General features: G+C 41.3%; 1 protein-coding gene across 5 annotated transcripts in view; it reads right to left on the reverse strand.

The window, feature by feature from the left end:
* LOC140464153 (uncharacterized) overlaps nt 1-20,855 on the reverse strand; it is a 145,003-nt gene that overhangs the window by 49,955 nt on the left and 74,193 nt on the right. For all 5 annotated transcript variants that reach the window (XM_072558944.1, XM_072558943.1, XM_072558945.1 and 2 more), the window contains 10 exons: nt 19,825-19,972; nt 18,951-19,128; nt 16,961-17,138; nt 13,290-13,416; nt 12,004-12,123; nt 7,826-7,976; nt 5,917-6,029; nt 4,365-4,518; nt 2,193-2,441; nt 808-1,017 (listed from right to left, as the gene is read on the reverse strand). In XM_072558944.1, coding sequence (XP_072415045.1) covers nt 808-1,017; nt 2,193-2,441; nt 4,365-4,518; nt 5,917-6,029; nt 7,826-7,976; nt 12,004-12,123; nt 13,290-13,416; nt 16,961-17,138; nt 18,951-19,128; nt 19,825-19,972 — 1,628 coding nt within the window. The remainder of the gene's footprint in view (nt 1-807; nt 1,018-2,192; nt 2,442-4,364; nt 4,519-5,916; nt 6,030-7,825; nt 7,977-12,003; nt 12,124-13,289; nt 13,417-16,960; nt 17,139-18,950; nt 19,129-19,824; nt 19,973-20,855) is intronic.

A 20,855-nucleotide genomic window follows, 5' to 3' on the forward strand; every position in this document is an offset into this window, starting at 1 on the left:
TGATTAAGATCAATTTTAAATTACAGACCACCTCAAAAGGAATGCACAGTATTACAGAGAAGACAGGGATCGGTGATTCTGAACTTACAACTCAACCTTACTTTAAAAGCTGTTGCCAAGTTTAAATGCACTCTCAGCCCTGGGAAAACAGAATTTAGTATCCTCAGGAGAAAGTGAGGACTGCAGATGCTGGGGATCAGTGCTTAAAAATGTGTTGCTGGAAAAGCGCAGCAGGTCAGGCAGCATCCAAGGAGCAGGAGAATCGACGTTTCGGGCATAAGCCCTTCTTCAGGAATGAGGAGGGTGTGCCTCAGTTTGGTAGTTCTAGGGCTGTAACAATGATAGTACCATATGAGGCACTTCGGCACAAGGTGAAGTTGGCTGACAGCCAATAAATTCTAAAATACACCTCAGCCACCTTTTAAGAGGATAGGTAGCCTGCTATTAAGCTGATGGCAAGGGCATTAGTGTGAACTGCCGGGCCAACAGAATATGTTCTGCATTTAGCAGACGCCATTTGAAGTGGAACAGCAGAGATCCTCAGGCTTAGCAGGAAGGGGACAAGAACAACAATTAACCCTTTACTGCGCTCGGTACCCTGCATCAAACAGTTAACTAATGGGTGTCACCCATCCCATCAAACCACTCTGGAGTCCTTTGCTATGGCATGGGCAGGAGTGGATTGAGAGAAATTGCAAACAGCAGCAGAACAATGTCTTGGTAAAACCGAGCTCTCTAAAGTGATACTCCATTAAGCCATGTCTTGGCATTAGATCTTTAATTTGGAGCAACACAAGCCATCCTCACCTTGCACGCGGTTTACAAATTGTTCATTCTCTTCATCGTAAAGAGGGAAAAATATGGCTTGACCTTTGAGTGACACCATCCTTCCATCAGCAAGAGGAATGATTGGGACTGATTTCAGATCATCCAAGAGTTGTTCAGTATTCCCATATTCTTGATCGAGGCTGCGATAGTTACACACCAGCAATTTTGCAATCTTTTTCATGTCATCATCTGAATTGTAAAAGAAAAATTTAAATCTGAAGTAAAATCAGAGTCAAGATTTACATTCTTCCACCCTCCCAAAACCTGATTTATCCCACATCATGGAAGAGGAAAACAGCAACTTTATATAACCAAGCTACTTCTAAACTTCTTAATTCTTCCTCTTTGAATTTTACAGAACCTTGAAGCTAAGGAGCTTCTTAGGTTCCCCAATGAAATTTATTTTCCTCAAAAAATAGCCATAAGTTCGACACATTTAAATTTTCTGAACTTTACTTCCTAAATGTGAAAACTTGCTGGTGGCCTGCACTTGGGTCTTGGCTTTTCACAATGGCAAGAGGTTACGAGACTTGTTTCATTAGATTTGTACAGCTTATGTGAATGAGCTAATTAAACACAATAACCATGGTAAACTATCCAGTCAAGTCCACAGAGAAACCCTTGTATCCAAGTACTTTATGTTTTTTTTAAAAGTAACTGGCAATTTATGTAAAAAGTACAAATTTCCACAAGTTATAAAACTATAGAATCATCATAATATTTGTGGTCAGTAACAGAATTTCCTCAAATCAGTGACAAAAGAGTTCAGCACATCCAGGATCATCAAAGCTGATAAAGATTCCACATTTTTCTTTAATCATTCACTGGGGGCTAGTGGCAAGGCCAGCATCTGTACCGCATCCCTAACTGCCCTTCAGCTCAGAGGACAATTAAGAGTCAACTACATTGCTGATAACCTAGAGTCACATAGAGGCCAGGGCTGGTAAGGGCAGTAGACATCCTTCTCCAAATAGACATTAATGGACCAGTTGGGTTTTTCTTACACAACAATTAACGGTGTCATGCCAGCATTACAGAACTTAGCTTTACGTTCCACATTTATTTCAGTGAATTTTTTTTTCTCTAGAAGACAAAGGTGCTGGCCTGGCATTCCCTCCAGACATACACCTTTGACCGCAGATCCGTTGCAATGTGTCTGTGGAAGCATGGAAAAGTAACTGAGGTGCATGCCGCAAAGTATCTCAGCAAATTGAAGGCAGCCTGAAAATGTCAGTAATTCGCTACCACGCTGTGATTTGCTAGTTGATATTGAATATAGTACAATGCACTATTGTTTTGGAGCTACAACTTCTGAGTAACTTGTGAAAATACAGTGCAACTAATAAAAAGGACAGGTTTATTACCATCGAAAGCAGAGTTAGTCTGTGTAAGTTCCTTTGCAATGGCTTTGGTGATTGCAATAATATCAGCACTGCTGAGTTTGTGTATCCCCAGGGCAGAGACCAGGGCAGGGTTGAGTGCAGACTGAAGAACTGGGTTCAGGTAAGCCAGATTCAGGTGTTTCTGAAGGAGCTCTGGGGTGATCACTTCTCGTAACAAGGCATCATGTGTTATCGCCGTTTGAGAAGGTAATCTGTATTCAGTCTTGCCATCTGCAACGACAAAAATGGAGAACACGGTTAACTTAATAAATACAGAGAGTGGCAAGCAGCCAGTCACTGGTTCCCCAAACCATGTAATGTTTGTCATGAACCCTCTTGTATAGGTTTACGAGTGATGTTTTATATCTACCCATTAAGCAATAGGAATTAATTTCAGATTGAAGGCAGTGCCTTTATTAATAACATTAAATCAATAAGAAATGGATAAATCAGGGAACCACAATGGATCTCATTTTGCCTGTAAGAACTGTTTACAGCTGTTCCTAGTTTCTAATTATCGAGTGTGGGAGGGAAACAGGAGGGAGGAGGGTTGGAAAAAGAAATGGCTTCCATTAGCTGCAAAGTGAACTTTGACCTAGATAGTGTGCTCTGGTTTGCAGGATATTAACAAATCCATCAGTCCTAAAATCAAACATTTAAACAAGTCAGGCTGGTCAGATAGGCTGAACAGTGACAAATGGAATTCAATCCTGAAAAGTGCGAGGTGATGCATTTAGGGAAGATTAAAAAGGCAAGGGAGTACACGATAATGGCTGGACCCTAGGAAGGACAGAGGATCAGAGAGACCGTGCTCTGCATATCCATAAATCCTTCAAAGTAGAAAGGCAGGAGGATGAAGGTGGTTAAAGCAGCAATGGGATGCTTCCCTTTGTTAATCAGGGTATTGAATACAAGAGTGAACAAATTATAACGGAGCTGTACAGAACATCAGTTAGGCCACAGCTGAAGTACAATGTGCAGTCTGGTAACCATGTGATAGGCAAAGTCACCATTGTCCCAGACCCCCATAGTCCTATTCTCCCATTAGTGGGAGACGGCTGGTGGTGATTGAACCTCAAGAGTCATCACAACAACTCAGGCAGGGAGTGAGCATGAGAAGGCAGGACTTCATGATAATCTCGTGGTTGCCACACTATAGGAAGGATGTGACTACACTGCAGGGATGCAGAGGAGATTCACCACCGTGTTCCATGGACCGGAGTGATTCGGCTATGAAGTGAGACTAAAACAGAAACTGCTGGTGAAACTCAGTAGGTCCAGCAGTATCTGCAGAGAGAAAGCAGAGTCAATGTTTCCAGTCTAGTGGCACTTCTTCAGAACTGTTCTGACAAACCCATTTCTGATGCAGACTCACTGGAAGCGTTAACTCTGTTTTCTCTCCTCGGATACTGCCAGACCTGCTGAATTTCTCCAGTTATTTCTACTTTTGTTTCAGATTTCCATCATTTGCAGTTCTTTGTTTTATTCTAAATAGACTAGAGTTGTTTCCCTTTGAGCAGGGAAGGCTGAAGGTCAACTGATGGAGGTACACAAAGTTCTGAGGGACGTAGACAGGGTAGATAGGGAGAAACATTTCCCCTTAGTATATGTATCAACAATCACGGGGTACAGTTTTAAGTTAAGGGGCAGGAGGTTTAGAGGGGATTTGAGGGCAAAATATTTTCACCCAGAATGTGTCTGGGTACCTGGAATTCACTGCCTGAAAGAGTGGTGGAAGCAGGAACTCTCAAGATATTTAAGAACCGTTCTGATGAGCACTTTGTACAGTATACAAGGCTATACTCAAGTGCTGGAATGGCAGCAGAATAGATGGATATTTGGTGACTGGCACCAACACAATGGGCTGAAGGGCCTCTTTTCATGCTGTAAAAGCTCCGACTCTGAAGGATTTTCTAGAAAACAGCATTGCTATTTGTACCCGAGCTCTTTTCATCTTTCAAGTGTATTTATTCCAAATGTGGCATGAAGCGATATTTTTAATCCATTTCAGTCAGTTCACAAGGATCAGCTGCACAAATTAATTTTAAAAACCACTATTCAATCACACCGTTTCCATGGGAAGCTCTCCTTGAATCTTAATAAGGTATTAATTCAACGTACAGACTGAATATATGCATGAAGAAATCTCCCTACCTTTGTCTTCTATTGTGGGTAAACAGGTCTGTGCTTTAAGGAGCTGAATAATCTGCCCGGCAACAGGTTGAAAGAAATCTAAAATCTCATCCGGTAGTGGAAGAAACTGCAGAAATTGGCAGAGACCTTCTAGTCCTTTAAAATTCGGATGGTTCTGTTTAGAACATTAACAAAAAATGGTGTAACCACATTGGAACCAATCTAAGTTACCAGCAGAAATAAAATAAAAATCTTCTGGCGAATACTTATTCAATATACTTTAGTACACATGAATCAACATAACATCAGCCATTAAAAAGAATACACATTTAAATCCCACATACTTTCATTCATTAGCCCAAGGGCAGATCCACAAACACACCTAGAATCACCAAATCAAGTGAAATCCCTCTTAATCTGAAGATACCACCTTACAGAATCACACAACGTTATGGGACAGAGGGAAGCCATTCAGCCATGCACACGATCTCTCAGTATTTAACTCAATTTCCTGGTTTTTCCCTATAACACTGAACATTAATTTTTAAAATAGAAACATCAAACGCCCTCTTGAATATCTCAATTGAACACGCCAAAGGTTTCTCACCTCTTACAAAACAATTTCACTCATTGATTTTTCTTTGCAGGCTTGCACTTACAAAACTATACTGTGAGTTAATTTTAAAATATACCAAAATCAAAGATGATGTAACATTTTGTATAAAGGCATGATGAGAGATATAAATGTGCTTTAAGAAGTAATTGTATCTCAGTTTTAATTCATAAAGATTTAATTAATAAAAAAATTGATATATCTGGGTAATCAAGAGGAAGTGATTCAGATTTGAGTTTCCTTGTTAGTGCTCAATGTCAGTATCAGTTCAGGTAACATGTGTCTTCAGTTGTGCTTAACCAGGATAACACGATATTTCACAGCAGCCATATTTGTGGCTCCTCTTGGCTACATCCACTTCATGTGTAATTATGACAATCACTCCTGGGATAGAGAATCATACACAGTACTACTCCAGAAACTAAACAACAAAACATAAGTGGTACCATGGGAGTGCTGTGTTGTCAAATGTGCTGCCTTTCAGATGAGATAATGGACCAAGAGCAGGTCTACACACAGTTGGGTGATGCAAAAGATTCCATTGCATGAAGAGCAAGGAACCTCCTCCTGAGTCTTGGTCAAGAGTTAACTCTCAAACAACATCAGTATATTATCTGGTCATTATCACATGGTTGTGTATTTGCATAGAACCCTTCCAGAGAGCACATTACAGGTTATGAAATATCTTTGGGATGTCATGGAGGTTTCAGAAAGTGGATATAAGTGTAAAGTCTTTTGTTTGCATTGAATTTTATGACTACAAAAAAAAAACTAGACTTATACTAAACAAACACCACGTAGCCTGTCCCCCTGTAAAGGCATTGGACTAGTTTGGGCTAACTCAAACCTAGTACCATGAGTATCTATTTATTTTCAATATAAAGTTCATCAGTTTCAAATTTCAACATTTTAAGTCTAAACACTACGCTATTTAAAAAACCAAAAAAATTCAGTAATTACTTTGAATGTTTCCATCGCTTCCAGAAGCAACTGTGGGATTTCACAACGCAGCCACTGATTCCACAAACTGTCACGGTCAATATCTTCACGGGAGGAAGGAATATCAAAGTCACCTGGGATAAAGAAAGAGAAAGATTTTTCAAAGTTTTAAAAACCTTACAAGGCCAAACAATAGAAATTGGTGGAGCCAGTCACACTGTAGTCTCCAATCTGAAATCATTGATCACTCTGAATGATGAGATGGTCCCTCTTAGTTATGCAGACTCCTTTAGTAATTCACATCAGGCCACATGCACTTTAACAGACAGGATGCACAAGACAGAAAGAAAACTGGTCACATTAGGATAATGGTAAGTTATTCATTTTAGAGAAAAAGTATATTTTCTCTCCTCACCACCCTCAGCCTCCTGTATCACACTACAGCTAACCAGCCAGGCATAATACAAGCAGTATCTGAAAATAACCTAAAAACAACTCTGTCTCTAAGGCAGCTTGGAGTGGTCTAGGTTTCTCCATTGTGGAAACCAGTGTGGTATTACTTACAAATGGTAATAATGGTATTACTTACAAAGTACCAACTCTAAACACTAGCTTTAAAACAACTGATCAAAATCTAATCTAATTTGGAATTATAAACATTCTGTACTTGGTTATTAAAATCAGTTTTGGTTTATCTACTTGCATTTAGAAATAGAAACACCAATGTTTATGGAGTTGTTTAGGGATCAGTGATTTACAATCAATTTATGAGGATTCTCAGTCCCAAAACTTTCTTTTTTTGAGGCATTCCTTTCCAATCTTGGAAAATTGTCTCTTAAAACGTTCATTTCTGATGAAGGGCTTTTGCCTGAAACGTCTATTTTCCTGCTCCTTGGATGCTGCCTGACCTGCTGTGCTTTTCCAGCACCGCTCTAATCGAGACTCTGATCTCCAGCATCTGCAGTCCTCACTTTTGCCTCTTAAAATGTACTGTCAATGATACTATTATAGTTAATACTAGTTCAATCTGGGCATAGATTTATTTCACTGATTCAGTCTCTATGTACAGATATCACTTGAATCTGTTTCCTCCTCAACAATAGCAACAGTTAAAGATTTCACACCAATCACTGAAGGAATGTCTCAGTTGGTTACACAAAGTCAGATCACAGTTTCAGGACTTGAAAACAGTCTAGGCTGGAACCTCAATGCATTACTGAAACAACGCTGCATTATTGGAGATGGTAGATATTGACGAGATGTTAAACTGATCAGCTGAACATAAAGTATCTCATGACATGCTGGAGAAGCAGTAGGGGAATTATCCTGGCTAAGTCCCTCTGCACTGAAAACAGATTAATCAAGCATTCAGCTCACTAGCTATTTGTAGTCTGGATGTGTATAACAGTGATAGCATCTCAGATATAACTCACTGGCTGGGAAATACTTGTGTATTACCCATTAAAAGATTTTGTAAGCAAAAATGATTTAATTCTTTCCAAGCCACTTGCAAATGTAACCTGTCAGGGCTTTTAAAATGTGTTCCCTAGAGACAGATTGTGCTCACTTTTCCTGTAAGATAGACCTACAATAGAATTCAAATCTGGATTTGTATAAGCCAGTTTGAGACTTTAAAGATGTATCGATAAATTCACCAAGCCTTCGCTCTTGACGAGGAGGTCTATAGTGATATCTGGTTGGCATGGATGAGTTGAACCAAAGGGTCTGTTTCCATCTCTATGACTTTATGAATGAAGATCAAAAATAGAGATGTGAAACTAAAGTCTCTCCCTTTAGTTTTGGAATCTCTTTGAGTGTAGTATCAATGAATTTGCTCCATAAATTCTGTGGCATCTTAAATGGATGCTTTAGGAGACATGGGAAAACTCTGGCAGATAAGCCTTGGTAAAAATTAAAATGAAACAAATACCTTGTATTATAAAGCGGAAACCGAAGCTCCTGAGAGGTAAAAAGGCAAACACAGGCTGTTTCTCTGGCAGGCATCTAACAGCCAGTTTCTGCTTCTCTGTGTTAAGTTTGAAGGCAAGAGCCAACTCAGTCAGTTCCACATTGTCTTTAATCTGCAAACATACAAGATTCAATTTCAAAGCATTGAGAGATATTTCTATGTAAGTGTGTGAACAGGAAAGGTTTGGAGGCATAGGGGCCAGGAGCAGGCAGGTAGAACTAGTTTAGTTTGGGACTATGGTTGGCATAGACTGGTTGGACCGAAGGATCTGTTCCCATTCTGCATGACCCTGCTTCACTTTAAAATTGCTTCATTCAATAGGACTCTACAAACAGTATACTCTGCTTCCTCAGTCTTGTGTTCCAACAGGAAATGGACTCCATTACTGCACAGTAAGTTTCCAAATACTTCCCAGTTTTGACCCAAGCTGAAAGATCAGCTTCCAGATCTCCAAAGTCTTCCACTCTTTCCAGTGGGACAGATACTAACCTCTAACAAATATGAAGGTAGGCTAGCCAGTAATATTAGAAATAATAGTAAAAGTTTCTTTCAGTACATAAGAAACAAACGACAGGCAAAAGTAGACATTGGGCCACTTCAAACTGATGCAGGGAGCCTAGTGATGGGAGATAAGGAAATAGCAGGAGAACTTAACAAGTACTTTGCGTCAGTTTTCACAGTGGAAGACATGAGTAATATCCCAAAAATTAAAGGGTGTCACGGGGCTGAGTTGAGTATGGTTGCCATTACGAAAGAGATAGTGCTAGAAAAGTTAAAAAGTCTTAAAATTGATAAATCTCCTGGCCCCGATGGGATACACCCTAGAGTTCTGAGAGAGGTTGCTGAGGAAATAGCAGAGGCATTGGTTGAGATCTTTCAAGAGTCACTGGAGTCAGGAAAGGTCCCGGATGATTGGAAGATGGCTGTAGTAACCCCCTTGTTCAAGAAAGGATCAAGGCAAAAGATGGAAAATTATAGGCCAATCAGCTTAACCTCGGTTGTTGGTAAAATTCTAGAATCCATCATTAAGGATGAGGTTTCTAAATTCTTGGAAGAGCAGAGTCTGATTAGAACAAGTCAACATGGATTTAGTAAAGGGAGGTCATGCCTGACAAACCTGTTGGAATTTTTTGAAGAGGTAACAAGTAGGTTAGACCAGGGGAACCCAGTGGATGTGGTCTATCTGGACTTTCAAAAGGCCTTTGATAAGTTGCCACACGGGAGACTGCTGAGCAAGGTGAGGGCCCATGGTGTTCGAGGTGAGCTGCTGGGATGGATTGAGGATTGGCTATCTAACAGAAGGCAGAGAGTTGGGATAAAAGGTTCTTTTTCAGAATGGCAGCCGGTGACGAGCGGTGTCCCGCAGGGTTCGGTGCTGGGGCCACAGCTGTTCGCATTATATATTAATGATTTGGATGAGGGAACCGGGGGCATTCTAGCGAAGTTTGCCGATGATACAAAGTTAGGTAGACAGGCAGGTAGTACTGAGGAAGTGGGGAGGCTACAGAAGGATCTAGACAGGTTGGGAGAGTGGTCCAGGAAATGGCTGATGGAATTTAACGTGAGCAAGTGCGAGGTCTTGCACTTTGGCAAAAAGAATATAGGAATGGACTACTTTCTAAATGGTGAGAAACTTAATAAAGCCAAAGCACAAAGGGATCTGGGAGTGCTAGTCGAGGATTCTCTAAAGGTAAACATGCAGGTTGAGTCTGTGATTAAGAAAGCGAATGCAATGTTGTCTCTTATCTCAAGAGGGTTGGAATATAAAAGCAGAGATTTACTACTAAGACTTTATAAAGCTCTGGTTAGGCCCCATTTGGAGTACTGTGTCCAGTTTTGGTCCCCACACCTCAGGAAGGACATACTGGCACTGGAACGTGTCCAGCGGAGATTCACACGGATGATCCCTGGAATGACAGGTCTAGCATATGAGGAACGGCTGAGGATACTGGGATTGTATTCGTTGGAGTTTAGAAGATTAAGGGGAGATCTAATAGAGATGTACAAAATAATACATGGCTTTGAAAAGGTGGATGCTAGAAAATTGTTTCTGTTAGGCGAGGAGACTAGGACCCGTGGACACAGCCTTAGAATTAGAGGGGGTCATTTCAGAACGGAAATGCGGAGACATTTCTTCAGCCAGAGAGTGGTGGGCCTGTGGAATTCATTGCCACGGAGTGCAGTGGAAGCCGGGACGCTAAATGTCTTCAAGGCCGAGATTGATAGGTTCTTGTTGTCTAGAGGAATTAAGGGCTACGGGGAGAACGCTGGCAAGTGGAGCTGAAATGCGCATCAGCCATGATTGAATGGCGGAGTGGACTCGATGGGCCGAATGGCCTTACTTCCACTCCTATGTCTTATGGTCTTATGGTCTAACTGAACTTTGCCCAGGTAATAAAAACTGAGATTTCAAAATGCAGAGCATAAGATAGTGAAAGTAGATTTGAAACCACCATCTCCTACACTGTACATTTGCAAAATAATTATTTACAACTAATGCAATTAGCAAAATCTGTATACAGAGATAGGGCATTCCAGGATAGCCAGTAGTTAGGAGAAAGTGAGGACTACAGATGCTGGAGATCTGAGTCACAAAGTGTGGTGCTGGAAAAGCACAGATGGTCAGGCAGCATCTAGGAACAGGAGTCAATGTTTCAAGCATAAACCCTTCATCAGGAATCCTTGAAACATCGACTCTCTTGCTCCTCAGATACTACCTGACCGGCTGTGCTTTTCCAGCACCACACTCTTTGACTCTTACAGCCAATAGTTAACTGATCTGTTGGCACAGATTGCATTGCTTCTCATTGTCAAATGCAGAACCACAGCGTCCACCACCTTTTCCATACTACTGGTGCTAATAGATTTACTGGCTATGTGTGTTGGCCAAGTAAAACCAAAGGGTTAAATAAGAAGCACAGTTTTAAAAACCCACCAACTCCCCACTAAACAAGTGCCTTTGATATGTGTTGTCCGATTCTGGGCCCCACATCTCAGGAAGGACATGCTGGTACTGGAACATGCCGAGTGGAGATTCATATGGATGATCCCTGGAATGGTAGACCTAACATGTGATGAACAGCTGAGCATCTTGGGATTATATTCATTACAGTTTAGAAGATTGAGGGGAGATCTAATAGAAACTTACAAGATAATGCATAGCTTAGAAAGGGTGGATGCTGGGAAATTGTTTCCGTCAGGCAGGGATACTAGGACCCATGGGCACAGCCTTAAAATCAGAGGGGGTCAATTTAGAATGGAAATGAGGAGACATTTCTTCAGCCAGAGAGTGGTGGGCCTGTGGAATTCATTGCCACTGAGCGCAGTGGAGGCCGGGACATTAAATGTCTTCAAGCAGAGATTGATAAATTCTTGATCTCGCAAGGAATTAAGGGATACGGGGAGAGTGCGGGGAAGTGGAGTTGAAATGCCCATCAGCCATGATTAAATGACAGAGTGGACTCAATGGGCTAATTGGCCTGACTTCCGCAATTATGTCTTAAGGTGTTATCAGCTACAACCAGAATCTCATCACCAAGGTAAAAACACTGCTATCTGGCCCAACGTCAGATACATATAGACTACACCCCACCTTAATAAAAAGCAGGAAAGTAATGTTACAAAGTACTCCTCACAAAGAAGAGCGTCAATTCAAAGTTTGGGAGAAGATTTGTAGCTCAAATGTTGTTGTGGTTCTGTTCGCCGAGCTGGGAATTCGTGTTGCAGACGTTTCGTCCCCTGTCTAGGTGACATCCTCAGTGCTTGGGAGCCTCCTGTGAAGTGCTTCTGTGATCTTTCCTCCACCATTTGGAGGAACTGACAACCTGAAGTGGCAGATTCAAACCACTACAAATGCCGGAGGAAAGATCACAGAAGCGCTTCACAGGAGGCTCCCAAGCACTGAGGATGTCATCTAGACAGGGGACGAAACGTTTGCAACACAAATTCCCAGCTTGGTGAACAGAACCACAACAAAGAGCGTCAATTCTTTATTAGCTGTTATCACTGTACACAGATTTATTTAGGATGTCTGGTCAGCACGGATGAGTTGGACAGTAGGGTCTGTTTCCATGCTGTATATTTCTATGAATCCATGACATGGCAGGGCAGGTCAAATTGCTTAAATGTGAATAACTTGCCTTCCTTGCATCTAGAATCTTCTTGATCACCAGCCATCGATCAGTTCCAGTTTTATGTTTCACCTCCAGTATGTTATTGTTGAAATCTTGACGACTCACCCAGAGATCCTGGGCTTTTACCTGGTCAGAACACATTGTTTTTCAGCAAGGCATGGGTTAAGGGACTGGAAAAGCAAACTCAATGGGCTAATGGCTTATGCCTAATTCCTACATTTCTAGAAGGGAATTACGTTCATCAAACATATTAAACTTCTTTCAGGATGAAATGAACAGTGTGGGTGTTTAAGGTTAATGGGTTAAAGAATGGGTTAAAGAAAAAACAATTGATGGAATCCGAAAGACATTTGATAAGTGTCACATAAAACAGATACTGTGCAAGGTACCAGCCCATGCTCTTGGGGTTAGGACATTATATATATACTTAATTTGTTCATGGGATGAGGGCATCACTGGCTGGGCCAGCATTTGTAGCCCATCCCCAATTGCCCTGGAGGCAGTTAAAAAGTGTCTACATTGCTGTGAGTCTGTAGTTACATGTAGGCTAGATGTCGTGATGGTAGATTCCTTCACTGAAGAACATCAGTGGGCTCTTACAACTAACCAATTATATAATTGATTAGTGGTAAGAACCCACTGATATCTGGAATGAGTAGGTTGTCTTATGAGGAATAGTTGGACAGGCTAGGCTTGTTTCCACTGGAGTTTACACAAGTTTGGGGTTGAAACATCGAAGTGTATCAGATCCTGATGGCCTTGACAAGGTGGACATGGAAAGGATGGTTCCTCTTAGGAATCAGTCCTGAATGAGGGGAACTGTTTTCAAATGAGAGGTCAGAGTGTTTTTCACTTGGAGGTTGTGCAACTTTGGAACTGACTCTGTCAGGTGGTGGTGAATGCAGGGTTATTAAATATTTTTAAGACAGAGTTGTATTGATTCTTATTAGGCAGGAGAATCAAGTGTTCTTGGTTTTTAGGTGTTTTAAATTCCACATTCCCAAATACTGAACAGCTGCAATCTTATCAAATTGTGAAGCAGCCTGCTCCTGTCTTGTATTTTGCATGCAATGTGTTTTATGTGGCTTGTAATGAATGTGTTTTATATGTTTGTGTGTAAGGTGTTTTGGATTCAGTCACATTTATAGCAAAATCTTATCCATAACAAGCTCCACTTTAAAACTCTTACCGACCATGTCAATTGATAAAGAAATTGTCTCTACATTTATAGCCATTTACTGTCCTAAATTTATATTCACCAATAAATGTTGTACTGGCATTACACTGCTCACCTTGTTAATGACTGTAATGGAACGAAGTCTGTGGAGAAAAAGCAGCAACGATGGGTCTATGTCATGGAATAGATTCTGCGCTTGTTGGTTCTGTGACTTTAATGGCAGGACTATCTTTGTTGTCCATCTGAGGAATTAGAATTGTGCAAAAAAATCTCAATGAATCCAGAACATTGTTCAGTGTGTCACAACAGACAAACAGTCAGAAATTCTCTAATCTCCATTGTTAAGACAACAAGCAGACAGGCCAATAGTTCCCAGGCCTTTGTGAATGACCATAATCAGTCATGTGGAGATTTGCATATGGAGAGACTTCCCCTGCCTCTCTGCTGCCTCCCCCATCCAATGCAAACCTCAACCCAGGAACTAATCAGCTTCTGATTAGCGTCTTCCCAAAACAGCGCAACTCAAAATTCCCAATCTCCACTATGTGGTTTAAAGGATACAAAGCAACTCCCCCAACTCCAAGAGAACAATATCATGTTCAGACACTGTCTTTATGATAATTACACCTCAGTAAAATCTAGACGACTGAGTTATTTATTTCATTCTTTGTAGGGGATTGCTCTTCGGAGGGTGGGTGTGGATTGGATAGGCCAAAAGGCCTGCTTCCACACTGTAGGGATGCTATGAATGATTCGACTGAGAGATCATCGTATGCAGATTAGCTGCCACATTTCTTGCATTAAAACACTAATTCGACTGAACTACAAACTAATTAGTTGTAATGCACTCTGGGATATCCAGATCAATTTTCTTTATCTTGACTTTAATGAGATTTGGAACACTTTCTCTTGGTTGCATCAGAGATATCCTGTTTCCCAAATATTCCACAAACTCATTACTTTCATTCACTGTATGTTTTTCAATCTTTCTTCCTTAAGAATTGCCCTCCTTTTTTGGCTTTCCTGGATCCATCATGTGCAGCTTCCTCCTAATGTTGATCAAATCTGTCAACATCCTTGCTCAGGACATTGCTCATGAGTTTACAACAGTAACAACATAGCACTATAATTTATTCACCTGTACTAAATTATCTTCATTTTTCCTCATTAGCAGAGTTTAGAAGTTGATATCTTGGAGTCCTGACCATACACTTAACATTGAACAACTAAGTTCTTTTAACTTTCATCCATCCACAGTTTCCAAATTCCTGACATGTTACTAGAACTAGGGGTGATGATGTGGAGGTGTTTGGATTGGACTGGGGTTGACAAAGTTAAAAACCACCCAACACCAGGTTATAGTCCAACAGGTTTATTTGAAAGCACTAGCTTTTGGAGCACTGCTCCTTCATTAGGTAGCTCGTGGAGTAGGATCATATGACACAAAATTATAGCAAAAGATCAGTGTCATACACTGATGCGATATATTAAACAAATCTAGATTGCTGTTACATCTTTCATCGTTTAGAATCGGTTGCAGGTTTTGATTCATTAATATGTAAATCACAGAACTTTTTGCAAGTTATATTCCTGAGATTTATGAAAAATAGGTGACATCTCAGTTCAGACAATGCTTTAAAGGTATGAAGTTCGGGTCTGTATGTATTCCAATCTTGAGTCAAACTAGTTCTATTTCCAAAGTAGGAATTTATAAAATGTCACATGAATTTTAAAAAATATTGACTGCCTACAGATTGTGTACTTTTCAAACAAAATAGAACATATCTGCAAATACAATTCTACAAATGCAAATTCACCCCATGGACATATATGTGCCTGTGCACGAGTGAGAGAGAGGGAGAGAGAGAGGGAGAGAGTGCATGTGTGCTTATGTGTGTGAGAATGTGCATGTGCGCATGCACGTGAGAATTTGTGTGTGTGCACATGCGTGTTTGATAGAGTGTGTGTGTTGAGTGTGATGGAGTATATGCCCGCTTAGGGGGTGTATGCATGGGTGTAAGTGTGGGGGGATGTGTGTGTGTGCCTGAGATAGAGCATTTGCATGAGAGAGGGTCTGCATGAGTGTATGAGTATGTAAGAGTGTGTGTATGTGTGCATGCGTGTGAGTGCATGTGTGAAAGTGCATACTTTAATGGAGTCAGCTGTAGTGTGATATGAACACAAGGTCCCAGTTGAGACAGTCCTCATCCTTTGCTTGGCCACTCTGTGGTGTTACGTATCCTGAAGTCTGACTTGGAGGTCACCTGAAGATCCGAGGTCAAATGCTCCCAACCACTGAAGTGTTCCCCAACTGCGAGGGAACATCGCTGTCTGGCGATTGTTGCGCAGTGTCCAATCACCCGTTGTCGTAGCATCCGCTTGGTCTCGTCCTTGGGGCATCCTTGCCTGTAGCGTATCAGATAGACAACGTTGGCTAAGTCACATGAGTACCTACCACATACATGGTGGGTGGTGTCCCCATGTGTATTGGTGGTATCCATGTCGACACTCTAACATGTCTTGCAGTGGTTACCATGACAGGGCTGTATGGTGTTGTGGTTGATGTTGTCCTGAAGGTTGGGCCGTTTGCTGTGAACAACGGTCTGTTTAAGGTTTGATGATTGTTTAAAGGCAAGAAGTGGAAGCATAGGGAAGGTCTTGGCGAGATGCTCATCCTCATCGATAATGTGTTGCAGGCTGCAAAGAACATGGTGTGGTTTCTCTGCTCCTGGGAAGTACTGGACAACGAAGGAGACCTTATTGGTCACATCCCATGTCTCTCTCCTGAGGAGGTCAGTACAGTTACTCGCTGTGACACATCGGAACAAGCGATTGATGAGTTGAAACATCATACCCTGTTCTTATGAGGGCATCCTTCAGCACCTTCAGGTGTCTGTCTCATTCCTCCTCATCTGAACAGGTGCTGTGTATGTGTTGGGATTGTCCCTTACATGTACGCACACACACACACACACAAAGGTCTATGTGTGAATTTGCAGATACAGTCTCTTTTTGTTCAAAAAGTACACAATCTGTTGGCGGTCATTATTTTTTATAATCCATGAGACATTTTATAAATTCCTTCTTTGGAAACAGAACCGGTCTGACTCAAGATTGGAATACATACAGACTCGAACCTCACAGCTTTATCTGAGCTGAGATGTCACCTTTTCTTATATACCCTTAAACTACTTAGGAATATGACTTGAAAGAAATTCTGTGATTTACATATCAATGAATCAAAACCTGCAACCCATCATAACAAAAAAGACTTAACAGCAATCTAGATTTGTTCAATATATCGCATCAGAGTATGACACTCCAATGTTTTGCTATAAATTCTGTGTCATATGATCCTACTCCACTAGCGACCTGATGAAGGAGCAGCGCTCCAATAAACCTTTTGAACTTTAACCTGGTGTTGCGTGATTTAGAACTAGGGGCGTAGCCTCAAAATAAAGTGCAGCAGATTTGGAACGGAGTTGAGGGGGAACTTCTTCACCTAATGGTTGAGAGTCTGAAACAATCCCGACCCAGTGAAGCAGTTGAGGTTACCTCATTGAATGCTTTTAAGGCAAAGACAGATATATTTTTGAACAGTAAAGAAATTAAAGATTATAGTAAGTGGAGCTGAGCCCATGAAAAGATTGAATGGCAGAGCAGGCTTGAGGAGCCAGATGATCTACTCCTGCTCCTGGTTCTCATGTTCTCAAGCTGTTATTTAAGGGAAACAGATTTTTAAAAAAAATCACAACTGATCTTTGGATCCCAAGTAGTAAATATTACCTTATTTTCTCAGCTTCTGTTCCCATTAAGTTGACAGGCCTTGTATCATCAATCCAGTGAGGAAGGATGTATCCCATTGGACCACTATGCTTGTTAAAGCATATGTGAAAACCATTAGAGTGAATCTCTGGGGTGTCTGTGACTTTGAAAACAGATTTAAATCCGATACCTTTCTGACCTGAAGAAATAAAAATTAAAACAGGAACTTGTTCAGAGATCATTTCAATTGAGGGAGAATTACAGGGTAAACAAGTATAGATGGAATGTAACAAACAGATGACTGAGGTTAAACTGCTGTAGTCAGACTGAAATAAGTCATACCAGCTACATGTACCAGATGCGAACAATATTCCTGCAATTAAATGGAGGGCAAATAAACCAATCCCATTGTTTCTATCTATATAAGCGGGAAGACCAGAAAAACAAAAATTGAACACAATTATTCCGACAAAATACTGAATATAAAGGAATAGGTCACAAATATGTAAACTCGTCGCAATACAGGCCAACGCACTGTCTCAGTAAAAACCCTGAATCTGGGGTGGGTGGGAAACAGAATGATTTAGGACTTGGGGGAAAAACAAAAAAATGGTTCGTAAATTGGTTGATTCTTAGAACATAGAACATAGAACATTACAGCGCAGTACAGGCCCTTCGGCCCTCGATGTTGCGCCGATCAAAGCACCCCTAACCTACACTAAGCCACTATCCTGCATATACCTATCCAATGCCCGCTTAAATACCCATAAAGAGGGAGAGTCCACTACTGCTACTGGCAGGGCATTCCATGAACTTACGACTCGCTGAGTGAAGAACCTACCCCTAACATCAGTCCTATATCTACCCCCCCTTTTGTTAGTTATTTAACAAAAAGTTCAGTATTTGTGGACTAGATGCACATGAGTACTACATCAGTTCTTGTTCCTTGAAGAGCAGAATCATAGAACTGTACAATGTAGAAGAGGCCCTTCAGCTCATCAGGTCTGCACTGAGAAAATCTACACTAATTCCACAGTCCAGCACTTGGCCCCTAGCCTTGAATGTTAATGTATTTCAAGTGCTCATCTAAATATTTTCTAAAGGTTTGAGTTTCCTGCCTCAACTACCCTCCCAGGCAGTGCAATCCAGATTACCACCATTGTCTGGATGAACAAATGGTATGCTTGCCTTTATTGGTCAGTGCATCGAGTTGGGAGGTCATGTTGCAGCTATACAGGACGTTTGGAATACTGTGTGTAATTCTGGTCTCCCTCCTTTCAGAAGGATATTGTGAAATTTGAAAAGGTTCAGAAAAGGTTTACAAGGATGTTGCCAGGGTTGGAGGGTTTGAGCTACAGGGAGAGGCTGAACAGGCTGGGGCTGTTTTCCCTGGAGCGTCGGAGGCTGAGGGGTGACCTTATAGAGGTTTATAAAATCATGAGGAGCATAGACAAGATCATTTCCCTAGAGTGGGGGAGTCCAAAAGCAGAGGGCATAGGTTTAAGGTGAGAGGGGAAATATTTAAAAACAACCAGAGAGGCAACATTTTCATGCAGAGGGTGGTGCATGTATGGAACGTGCTACCAGAGGAAGTGGTGCAGGCTGGTACTACACTTAAAAGGCAGCTGGATGGGTATATTAATAGGAAGGGTTGAGAGGGATATGGGCCAAGTGTTGGCAAATGGGACTAGATTTATCTACAACATCTGGTCTGCATGGATGAGTTGGACCGAAAGGTCTGTTTCCGTGCTGTACATCTCTATGTCTCTAAAAAAAAAATTCCTCAAATCCTCTCCAAATATTCTGCCTTTCACCTTAGAACTATGCCCCTTCATTCAATCTTACTGCGCTTTGATTCTTCTTTAGTGCTTATTAACACCTATATTCAGCATTCCAACTGACTGTTTCATTAGCTGTGTGCAATGCATCATTTTGTATTTTTTGGTTTCGGCTGCATTCAAAACCATTTGCCAAACATCAGTCAGGACCACTCCAGTCCACAAGTTCCTACCTATGTAGCCATACTCATGTTTCCCTTTGGTACTGCAGCCAACATCACAAATTGCTCGGATATGCTTCTCCTGAAAACCACATTCGTTATTCAGGAGAATGATGCATTCCTTTTCCACCACAAACAGCAGGCTGGGAGAACCATCACTGGAAGGTGGGTAGCTGTTATCATCCGCATTCTAGGAAGAAATGGGAGACACAGTTGAAACGTTTTCATTCCAAAATACAGGTTGCTCTGTGTTAAACCAACATTACTTGTCAAAATTTAATCCAAAGCATGCGATTCAGAGCAAAATGCTGGATAATCTTTTGAGGGAATTATCAAGCAAGTGGGAATGTTATTTCAAACTGCTTTCTACGTACCTCCTGAGGATGATCACTATACAGAATAGAGACTTGGGAGACAGTTACTTAATCACAACCCTCATTCATGTGAATGTAATGACTGGAGTCAGCTGGATCTCTGACTATGAGATCCCTGGCTGGGGTTGTTGACTTGGTCCAACCGGAGGACCTTGGTTGACTGATATAAACAGGAGATTCAGATGGTCTCCTCATGATAGGGCCTGGCTCTGAATTGGCTGCTCACAGCCCATGTACTGTGCACAAATAAATGAAAGATGACTTGGTGATGGGATATTGGCCTCTGCACAGTTAATTCAGTGAGAGTGTGTTGTAGAAACATAGGGCAAAGGTGAGGTAGGAGTTGGTGGGGGCAAGGACAGTGACAGCTGAAATAGGGGAAGGCAGTAATTTTGAGAGATGAAATTTTAATTATTTACAGTTATTTTGGTAAGGAATAGTTCTTCTACAAATAAACATCAACTCTGGAGTGACTAAACAGGAAACCGACCAAGTGAACTGGTATATCTTACCTGTATCAATTCCAAGACAAAATGTGTATCTTTACTGTACAACTCTGTGGACAAGCGTTCAAGGCTTCTACCCAATCGATTCTGGTGAACTTCCATCAACTTCTTCCCCTCATCATTTAGTTCAATCCCAATGCCAAATTCATTTTTCCTAAGCAATGTGCATAAATAATTAAAATTACTCATTCATTAATTCAGTGCTTCAAAAGTCAGGACTTAAATCTGGGGATGAAACTGCAGCCCTAGAGTTTTTAACCCGTTATCACCTCACAAGGAATTAAGGGATACAGGGAGAGTGCGGGTAAGTGGCGCTGAAATGCCCATCAGCCATGATTGAACGGCAGAGTGGACTCAATGGGCCGAATGGCCTTACTTCCACTCCTATTTCTTATGGTCTAATAATTATTCAAGATTGAGAGGAAATTCTGAAAGGGACACAGATCCTATAACCTCTTGCTCCTAACTTGGAAGGATCTTGTGATATGTCTATGCAATGATCTCAGAGGGGTTGAGCTACGGCTCCATTTGTTCTGGAGTTTGAGGGGAGGGGATGAAGCAGAATAGAAACTTGGACACACAAGGAGATATGCAGAACGTCCCACAGAAGGAGAGAAGTAGATAAATGTCAAAGTGCTGTTTTGTTCAATGTCCCCACCACAGACACTGGTTTACCATTGAACATAACGGCTGACTTTAACATGGGAAATTATGTCAAAGAGGCAAAATCATCAATCGCCCACAACACATCATTCCTGTTGTAGTTTCCATTGACTTCAATTAGAAATTAAATTGGCGAGTGGCAATTTGGAGCTCATTGGTTACTCCCACTGGTTAGCTTGCTTTCAGTTGTACAGATCTCTTCATTTTGCCGATTATTCTGGGTACTGAAGTTTTGTCACTATAGAGCAGGCACATACAATAAGCTTTGTTGCTTGAGAGGCCGAACCAGAGGACACAGAATCTCTCATTTCAATTCACCGGCTTTAATTACTTTAACCAGGGCAGAGAATGGTGAGGAATTAGCTGATAAAGGT

Source organism: Chiloscyllium punctatum, chromosome 39 (assembly GCF_047496795.1).
Source record: "Chiloscyllium punctatum isolate Juve2018m chromosome 39, sChiPun1.3, whole genome shotgun sequence".
Lineage (NCBI taxonomy): Eukaryota > Metazoa > Chordata > Chondrichthyes > Orectolobiformes > Hemiscylliidae > Chiloscyllium > Chiloscyllium punctatum.